Source organism: Solanum tuberosum, unplaced genomic scaffold, assembly GCF_000226075.1.
Source record: "Solanum tuberosum cultivar DM 1-3 516 R44 unplaced genomic scaffold, SolTub_3.0 scf00298, whole genome shotgun sequence".
Taxonomy (NCBI): Eukaryota; Viridiplantae; Streptophyta; class Magnoliopsida; order Solanales; family Solanaceae; genus Solanum; species Solanum tuberosum.
The window spans coordinates 461151-471935 of record NW_006239219.1 but is presented as its reverse complement, the minus strand read 5'-3'; the positions used below and the strand labels follow the sequence as shown (position 1 = coordinate 471935).

At 34.0% G+C, this 10785-nt stretch overlaps 1 protein-coding gene across 1 annotated transcript; it reads right to left on the bottom strand.

Moving 5' to 3' along the window:
* Positions 1-1476: 1476 nt before the first annotated feature.
* Positions 1477-9218, bottom strand: LOC102605003 (cullin-1-like). The gene is made up of 20 exons (XM_006359350.2): positions 8954-9218; positions 7889-8048; positions 7568-7667; positions 7284-7469; positions 7121-7168; positions 6800-7003; positions 6623-6700; positions 5614-5703; positions 5419-5499; positions 5268-5327; positions 4922-4948; positions 4756-4842; positions 4515-4664; positions 4369-4424; positions 4152-4272; positions 3904-4065; positions 3650-3793; positions 3348-3566; positions 3086-3253; positions 1477-1845 (listed from the first exon to the last, which is right to left on the bottom strand). The coding sequence occupies exons 2-20, from the start codon at positions 8023-8025 to the stop codon at positions 1744-1746; spliced, it is 2220 nt and encodes a 739-aa protein (XP_006359412.1). The 5' UTR covers positions 8026-8048; positions 8954-9218; the 3' UTR covers positions 1477-1743.
* Between the last annotated feature and the right edge of the window lie 1567 nt (positions 9219-10785).

Here is a 10785-nt window from a genome sequence, read left to right as displayed (position 1 = left end):
CGCCCCCCCCCCCTTAAAAATCTGTATTTCCTTTCTCAAAATTGACACTTTGAACTTTCCCATTTTTTTAAATAGATAATAACCTGGGAAAAGAAGAAGTTAAAGACAGTTAACTTGAACAGATAATTTCAATTTTTACTTCTTGTTCAAAGTCGTTTCGTATAGCCTAAAAAGGTATGAAATGATAACTGGGAAATCAATTAGCAAATGCTATTGATTAAGAAGTAATCAAAGAAAACGTTAAAACATCGATATAATTAAATTTTATTATGATGATTTGAATATAATTAAAAAAATTATTCCACAAATTAAAACATAAAATAATAATGTATAAAACGTAAAATAAAATAAGAATATATTGTGTAGAAATGAAAAATAAGAAATTTATTGTGTTATTTTAAGATTTTTTAAAATGAGTTTTTGTGCTATTATAATAGTTAGAATAATAGTTTTGAGGATTTTATTCTTCTTTTTTACACAATAAAATCTTTATTTTATGTTACATAATATTGGAATTCTCTAATATTAAGAATTTAATTTTTTTTTAAATTGTCTTGTAGAACAAAGTAATTAATTAGTAAAAAGAATTTAATTTGGGTTGAGGGTATTTTAGACAAAAAGGTAGATGGAGGGGTATCTTTAAACCAAAAATAAAGGTGGATGATATTTTTAGATCAAAAGGTGAAAGAATGGTATTATTAAGTTATTTTCAATAGATTAGAGATATTTTTGACCCTTTTCCCTTTTTAAAAAGAAAAAATAAAATAACATAGACGACTCGTAACAGATGGCAAAATGTAACGTAGTAGGTGGAATCCAAAGAAACATGGGTTCAAAACCAAGGTTCAGAAAAGAGTAAATTGTTCTCTAAGTAGTTGAAGAATCAGCGAAAAAACATAAACGATAGATAGAGAAGCTCAAAGAACTTATTTACGAGGTGTAGAGTATGTCTCTTGGTGGGCTGTGGGTTATTACAGTCTATACCTACTTTTGGTAGGGATGACAATGGGGCAGGTTGAATTTAACCCGCAAAATCTTTAATCCGCGGGGCCTTGTATAACAACTTTTTTTTAATTTTTAACACGCTCCACCCCACCTGGCATAGACCCGCCCCCACATAATTTTTTTAATATTTTCTTTTTCTAGTTAAATTTGATACTAGAAATATAATTCATAAAAATAAATTCATTTTTTCATTTAGTTTAAATAGGATAGTGACTTAAAAAATTATTTTTTAGAGATCAATTGGAAAACATGTAAAAATTTGTATTATTTTTTATTGAACCATTTTCATTTACTATCTTGAATACTTTAGTAGCTTTAAAGAAACTATTTTAATAAATATGTAAAAAAATAAAATTAAGTTTGAACCCACACAAAATCACATATATCCGCAACCCACATTAGTTTTAAAAAAACTCTCTTCAATTCACCCCGCATCCACCCCGCCCCATTGCCATCCCTAACTTTTGGAACTCTATAAAATATCATTTGTTTAATGAAAGCGCACACATATATGTAATGTATTAGTAAAAACAGCAAAGCTTCCGCCAACTTCTTGACAAAAAAAAAAAGTGGTGTGATATCTAAGAACTGGCACAGTTCCCTACTTATAGGCAAAAGTTAGAAAAATTATCTGTGCTACAATATCCCTATCAAGTGACATGGAGAAGCAAGTTAGTTGTATTCAATGTGATGTGCAGAGAACAAAAAAAATCTCAGCCGAGCATCCAGATTATTGCTTCAGGCTAAATACTTGAACAAATTTGGGTTCTCTTTGTCTCTTTCCAAGTAATCTCTAGTGATGAGATCTTCAATTCTCTTTTTGATTGCTTTGAAGTCAGGCTGCACAAATACGCAAAATTATTGATGATATTAATATAAAATTATCAATCTCTACAACTAGAGCCAATAACTATCTTCAGGATAAAGCGAAGTCCAAGATTGCAGTAGACACTTGCAAAGGAAATAGAGCCCATAAATAATTGATTAGATGGCACAGCAAGATAGTTAAAAATTTAAGCACAAAGCCCAATCATATTTTGTCCTTGTTCTTCTCAGCTCACATAGGTTTTGAATTTGTAGGGTAAATTCTAGCTTTTCAAGAAATATGAATCCTCAAGGTCATGAACTAGACTAAATCACATAACTCTAAACTTATTTCCCGCAAGTTATACCATTTCTTTTAGGACCAACATAACTTTATCCATTGAGGAAGTTGAAACATGGATGTTTCCCAAAAAGTAACTACAGACAAAAAAATGGTTTGCCTCCTCCCGTCATCTCTTGTGTTACATCGGTTCAAAAGAAAATGAAAACGATAGAGAAGCAAACGGAGAAGAAGAGAACGAACCATCTATACAAACTGCTGACTAATTCACATAATGAAATTGGAAGTGGAAGATTGTCACTAAATAGTATATTTAGAGGTTTGGAAACTACTGACAGATATCTCAACTTAAAGATTCTCTGTCTCAACAATAAATGTCAAAAAAGTCGAGGTCAAGAAATTCCAAATGAGGTCTGGTCTCAAAAAGCAAAACTATGGAACAAATTGTGATGGAGGCATTTAGAAGATTGAAGGAAAAGGTAAAATTGGTGTTTCTGTCATTCTGTCAAGTTATATTCGTTGGGAAAGAAAACCACTAATTTCACTCAAGTCAAATAAGACTATGTTTTAAAATATAATAGGATAAATAGAGTACAACTAAATGCAACCCCTCCAACTATTTTACCAAACACTATTCCCGATAATTAAATCTTTAAGATTACTTTCAACACCAAGAACCCCAAAGACCATGATCCTGAAAGAAAGTTGTCAAGTAATGAGGCGATAGTGTAATCCAAGCTGTTAACAATTTGTCAAAACAAGGAAAAAATTGCTACATTATCTGTCGTTACGAGCCCAGAAGGTGATATCCTTCAATTTGTTTACTGGCAAGCTGGAAAATGTCCACAACACAGTGTCATAAATAGCCCTCCAGTATCAAATTGAATGTCATGGTTATAGAGCATGGAAATCATATCAACCTTCCAAAAGTGATCTATTTCATTAAAGAAAATTCATAAATAGAAGGGTGCATACCTTAAACATTCGGCTCAACTGCTCAACACACTCCAACACTAGTTGTTGATGAGGAAGAACTTTCCGACTCTTCATAATGCGCACGATACAGGCATCAATTGCATAACGTCTATCTTTGTCTACATCCTCGACCACCTTTTTCCTTTCATCTACAGGAGGTAATGGGACCTGGATAGTACAAATAAAACATGCCATTAGGAATAGGTGTCTAAAGTGTGTTCATGAAGCATCACTAAGAAAATACAGAGTTCTTTATCTATACCCTAATCCGCCTCATCCTGTCAGTGAACTTGGAGTTGAACTCAAAATGATCAGAAGACGAAACAGTTCTATTGCTAGGCTCCTTGATCAGAATTTTATACTTGGCACATGAAAGGGATTGAAGCAATCTGACCAAGTCATCATCAGCCAAATTTAACTGACTCTTGATTTCTGAGTAACTCAATCTATCTGAAGAATTAAACAATAACAGAGCAGCAGCCTGAAAAGGCGGACATCATAAATCCATAAGTGTATTGTAACCAGCAGGGATAGTTCAATGGAATCATTAGACAGAGTAGTCACCTGATAAGTTCCCAGAATCAGTTCAATGGTTTTTGAATCAAACTTCCCGTTGATGTTACACGTACCCAATGAATAAATCCATGTCAATTTCCTGTGTTTCGTTTTTGTCTGATAGAATTCCTTGAAGACTTCTACACACTTCACCTGAGGCAAATAACACAACAAAGGTTACGTCATTCATTAATTCAGAAGAAAAACCTCATATCAGCAAACAGAAAGTGGATTTTCAAATTATCAAGGAAAGCTCCTCTTACCATTTCCACAGGGAGACACAAATCAGAAGATTTATAACTAGGCCAGAACCCAGTTGTAAGAACTGTGACAGTTAAATCAATTCCAGGACTCGCGGCAGGGTTGTTGCTGAGATATTCTTGAAAATGGTTCTGATTTTCCCTAGCCAAAGTCAAGTCTGTCACCTGTTTTTGAGTTGCCATCCACAAGTTTTAATAAAACATTTTAATGGGAATGGGATAAACTATGAAAAGATATTCTGTTTCCTCACCATTCCCTCCATCTTTGATGTGAACTGCCCACCACACTGTTGCTTTAGCTTTGTTAAGATAAGCCTTTCGTGGTCATCATTGGCACTTTTATCGAAGAGCAATCGACGAGAAAGCTTCTTCCTATCACACCAAGACAATGGACATTCCAAACGGTAAATGAAGATTCAACCTAACTAAGGTAACTATATCAATAAACTGTTGGACTATCTAACCCACCTGTAGAACTCCGCAAAAAGGTCTTTGTCACTAATGTAAGCGAGAAGCTTGACCACCTACAAAAATTCAAACCATTATTATGATAACATCACTTGGCCGAAAGATGGACTTCCAGGAAATGGAGTGATTTGAAGTGCATGCTATACCTTATCCAATGTCTCCTCAATATCATCATCACTGAGTTTTTCACTCCCACCTTTCTTAAGAACATTATCACAAAAAGAAGCAAGGAGCTCTGCACTTGAACAACCAGATACAATCTTGTTGCAGAAGACCTCAAATGCCTCCTTGAGAGCCTGTATATGTCAAACTTTAGACATCAGAAACACTGACAAATAACTTTGAAGTAAAAGAGATCAACATACAATTGTTAACAACGGAATATACCTTATGAAAGAGAGTGTTATTAGCAAAACAGTTCGTAACATAAGCCATATACTTATCGTGAAGCTCAATCAACTTTCTAACAAAGACCTGCGGAAGGGATGGAATCCATGGTAAATATATTTACATTACATAAAAGTGAAATCAGAATAAAGGAATATGGTTTTACCTGCTCTCCTGAGCCTGAACTTTCGGCCTGTACAAAAAACACATAAACACTTCAAATAGAAACACCAGCAGAATTACCAGGAACAAAAATTTCTTGAACCCATGAGGACAGCAAGGCTGCAAAGGAGCTTCATATATATATATGTGTGTACTTATTTCTACATAAATGCTTTCAACTCCGCTAAAAAGTTTTGTTATCTAAATGGTGTATCATGCATTCCCCCTCCCCCCGCTGATTTCTCCTATTCACAATTTAAAAGGACTTTATACTCGCATGTAATTAGTAGATAATCATCGTTTTTAAGTGAAACCATTAAAAATATGAAACAAGAACATGGACAATTCACCTTGCTATTTGTCGTATCTTCAGCTTGTTGCACCAAGACCATGCCTTCAGCTACGACATGCTGCAGCAGATGTTTAGCGAACTTAGGAAACTAAATAAATAATTCTTTTGCTTCTCAGTGACTGGCATTAAGTGATAGAGAATAAAAATACCTGCTTAAACATATTTGAAACAGGCTCCAATCCCTTGGGGATTCTGTGGAATAGCCTATACATTCGAGATAAATCCTCTACCTGAGTGTACAAAAGAGAGTCGGCAGTAAGGGCAAAAGAGAAAAACATTGAATTACATGTAAAATACATTGAAACTTCCCAAAAATGATGAAAAGCAACACAAGAATTCAATACCTTATCATCTCTAAGCAATACTCGGCATCCAGAATGCTCCTTCTCAAGTAACTGATTGGTATATACAACCAACAATTCATTTTGCACTTTCTGCAGGCACAAATTTGGTCTCAACATTGAAAACAAATCCAACTAAAGGAATATTGTCAACATGTAAAAAGTCTGAATTTCCAGCATTCAAACTCAAGTACATATCGGGAGAAAACTTTAAAGCAATGACATAAATGATAAGTGCATCGTAGAAAAAGAAATTGCCAACTTTACTTTTCATGTTTTATTTCCCTGAACAAATTGAAAAGACCACTGTTTATTCGGTACGTTTTCGCTCGAACAGAGAAATAGAACACTTAAGAATCGTGCACTAGTGGATTTTATTTTATAACTCAAACACATTATATATATGATCCTTAGAATTGTGCACTCATGGTTATGGGGTACACGTGCAAACCACATACTCATAGACTACTATTGCATAAACAAAAAGGCAACATCTGCCCTGTCAAGGAGTGGGACTATATTTGCAACTTCGACTCTAAACCAAAAAGGAAAGCAGGTAGTCAATCAAAGTGTTGGGCATTAATAACTCTTCCCCCTTCGAAGAGAAATAAACTGTAAACAACCTTTTTGACAAGTTGAATAATTTATTAGAAGAGAGCAGACAATCGAATTGCAACCGGCATAAAATGAAGGATACGGCCGACCAAAAAATAGAAATGCATAAAACCTTGGGAGGTAATCCTTTTAAGCTTGCCTTCTAAAGGTTTTAGAAAAAATATTAGAACTTGAAAGGCATCCATTACACAGACATATAACAACTAAATCACATTTTTTAATATATAATTCTGGTGTCCGAGCCAGCTTGTGCTGGCCCCGACTAATTCCACGGGGCACCTGCTACCTCCCCAGCATAACACAAAATCACATAGTATTTATCTATGCTCAATTTTTTTTTAAAAAGGTTCTTCAAAAGTTAAGATTTCAAGTTGCTAAAGCAAATTCAGATGCTGACCTCTAGAAGTTTTGTCTCACTAAGAACATGGAGATAATGAGACACTCTATCTTTCTCTTTCTTCAAGCACTCCTCTGCCTGAGTTAGCAAAGCACGGGTATCACAATTTACTGTGGCAATTTAAGGCAATAACCAAATAATTTACGAAATCACAGCAATTGTAAAAATGAATTGTACCTTCAACATATAATCTGGACAAGAATCTTCCACAATCCAACTTGAAGCTTTCCGAGAATAATAAGCTGCAGTATCTTTAAGCATTGCATCTTCAAAATCATTCTCATAATACTCCATTTCCCCCATACCAATTCCAACAAATATATCGAGCACATTCTTCAGTAGACCTCTGTCAATCTGCTCACCCTCACGTTCTTGTTCAATCTAATACAAAAGGACTCTTAATCAGACCCTCATAACTAAAATAATATTGCAAGAGTTGGGATCAACTGACAGTCGGAAGAAACAAAAAACAAAAAAAAAAGAGGATATGATACTTGCCAACACATTAACTGCATCTCTAGCTTTACCATTCAACTCCTGATAAATCTATTGTCAACAAAAACAGAAATAAATTACCAACAAAACAAAGATATGAAGAAAGCGAAAAAGAAAAGAGACAATTATGTTGTCAATAATTATATAGGAGATGCAAGAAACAAACCAGATCACGGAAGCACATCAGACCAACTTCATGAAGTCCAGGTAGCGACCTTCGGGCAATAAAATAACGGTCGAGATAATGGAAGAACCGCGAGAGCCACCTAACCATAAGTTTGTGATTCGCCCATCTTTTCACAAACTCCCTCAACATAAACTCATCATGCCTCTCTCGTAAAGCAGGCAGAACCTAATAAAGAAAAATACAAATTGCAAAATTGAACAGCAACAGCAGAGCAAGTAGAGTAAATTTCAATTATCATGAGAAAAAAAGTCAATGCTTCTTACCGTAGAATTGATATATTCTACAAATGCTTCCCTGTACTTCTCATACAACTGTTGTGAGTAATCATTTGGCGGCTTCTGTGTGCACATGTTATATATAGTTCTACATTTCAATTAAGGAAAAACTTTCTTCCATGTTAAGTGTAGTTCACTAATAACCAAGAAGTTAGCTGTTTAAGACACCATGAGAGCAAAGCGGCTGTAGGCAGGGTTTACCATATTTTAAAGATTGAAAAAAATAAAGCAATGTGTGTACATATATATTAAAGAACAAATATTTTATACATAAACACAAACTTCAAGTGCACGAAACCCTAAGGATACGTGTAGAGCATCATGTACTCTTCAGAGCTGAAAGAATGCTGTTGTCCTTCTAAAATTTTCTTCAATTTAGTGATTCCCCTCTGCATAAATTCCCATCCTTCCTCCAACTCAATAATCTTCAGCTGGCTCATTGCCATCTTAGAAGCACGGTTACGTCCACCTATATGACCAATTGAAAATCACATATAATCACAACGCTACACCATATAACAAGCACCATACGGAAAAAGCTAATCACAACCCAACTAATAATCACTAACAAAAACAATGCCGATTAAGAAGAAAAAAATATCCTCAATGTACACAGGTGACAACAACAAGAAGCAACTTCTCAATTAATAATCAATTAAAAATACAATGCCAATTCAGCTTTCAAGTTTCAATGATAAAGAAGTTGTTTATAATCAATGTATTCAGGTGACAACAAAAAGCAGCAACTTTTACAGTTAGCTTAATACAGGTTCGCAAAAATTTATTAGCACTCTAGCATTTTAAGATAGAAATTTTTCTAACACAGTTTGCATTAATAGAGCTACAAAGTCATGACTCATAAGCTCTCATGTTATTTCTGTTTCCCACTATGTTTTTATTATTTCATAATTTCATTATTTAGTTTACACTATTTTTCGATTGAACTCCATCACATACCCAGTAGACATCTCCAATTCAGATTTCTGGTTCGCTTTCCGCTACCTTTTTGTTCTCATCCCTCTTATCGTTCTCCATCTAAGTATTAATTAATGCCAAAGTTCTATTTTCTGATTTTGATTGAGCTTTTTTGGTTAATTTCATTAGGATTTGCATGAATTTAAATCAAACGCATAATTATTATGAGAATATAAACATATTAAGTCATTGTTCTACCCTAAACACAGTCAAAATCATCAAGAAAAACGCTGATAAACCACAACGAGTGATCCTATCTATTCAAACACACGATACACGATGAAACGATGAGTAACGACTATACAAAACAAGCTGTTAGCACGATCTTAAACCCTAGAAAAGTTAACAACCACAAAAATCAGCAAAACAAAGCTAAATCATAATCTCCTAATCGCTTACTGGAGAAAAGGATCGATCACCGGAGACCTGAATCACAATCTCCCTCTCACCCTCCCGTTGATGAATGGTTTCTGTTTTTTCGAAACTCTGAAACAATGCGGTGAATCAAAAGAGACAAACTCTCATAACCTTTAGAATCAGTATATTTATTATAGAGAAAAAAGGATAGACAGTGGGGCGGTTGAATTTTAACCAAATTACACTTCCAGAGTCCAGATTTCACTTGGAAAAGTATTTGAAGATTTCCTTTCTATTATTAATTTGAGTTTTTTTTAAGAATACACAGCCATTAATTAGTATTAGTATTAATTTACTATATTAGTAAAAAATAATCATAAATGCTAATTATGTACCATTGATTATGACTCAACTATTTAGTCATAAACGAAAAACTATATTAAAAATAATCATAAATGGTAATAACGTACAATTGATTATGACTCAACTATTTCAAGATCTCTTGAGACTAATCAGTTATCTTACAACAACATATATATGCAAAGACTTTATGATGATGCTACAATTTTGTAATAAGTTACTTAACATAATGAAAACGTTGATTCTCCAAGTCTTTATGCCCTCATCTTCACTAATCAATGGTATCTTTTTTGTCTTTATTTTCACCTAAACTTGAAGCACTTATTTGAACCATAAGTTTTTATATTTATAGTAGTAAACAATGACTTTTTATATGTATTTGATAATTATTACATGAATTTGGTTAATGTTACTCCCTCCGTCCATTTTTATTTGTCATGTTATGTATTTCGAAAGTCAATTTGACTAATTTTCAAAGTTAAATTAGATTACATTAATTCGATATTTTAAACAAAAAAATTTAGTTATTCAAAAACTATACGAAAAGTTCTATAAATTTTAAATTTTTGCATATCAATATGATGAAAAAATACATATAGCATACGTAAGATTGGGCTTACTAAAAGTGCAAAGATCAAAAGGGAAGGTAATTAATATTTGGTGTATTTAAGTTAATTTTAGTTAGTGCTAGTTTTACTCAAATTGAAAATTACGTAAATTGGACCCATTCTGTAAAATATTTACTCAAATTGAACCCAACCCATATATTTATCTTGATTGGACCCACAACTCAATATATTTATTCTGATTGGACCCACAATCCAAACTATGTACCTGACTGCCCCCTTGTTCTATTCACTAAACCACTACTGATACCTAAGGCTGGCAGGGGGACCGGGTCGTCCCGCCCCGGCCCGCAACGGTTCAAAAATCGGCTCGTCGAACCCGGTCCCATAAGTTCTCGCGGGTTGGGAGGGGTGCGGGATAGGGGACGGTTCACCCTTTGGTCCCGGTCGAACCGGCCCGGTCCCTGTCCGGCTGAACCGGCCGGTTTCGCGGGATCCCCTCAATTTTAATTATTTTTTTTGTTTTAAAATTATATCCGTTGGGGCAACGACTAGTGGGTCCCCCAACGGATTTATTTACCTTTTTCACTTCCCCAACACCCCCTACCACCCCCCTACTTTTAATACTTTAATTTAAACCCTCAAGTTATCATAAATACACTTTAACCCATTTTTAATATTATAAATACCCCTCTATCCCTTATTATTTCTTACAAAATCATCTATTCTCTCATCTATTTTCTATATCCTCTCAATCTTAAGTCTCAGTTTTTTATTCCATTTAAGTCTCATATTATATCATAATACATATATTTCAATTCTAAATTTTCATATTATATCATAATATATATAATTCTCATATTTGCTATCAAGTATTGGAGTTCCAAATTACAAGTTACAACAAACTACAAGCTTCAAGAATCGGTTATAACGTCTGCTATTAACGCA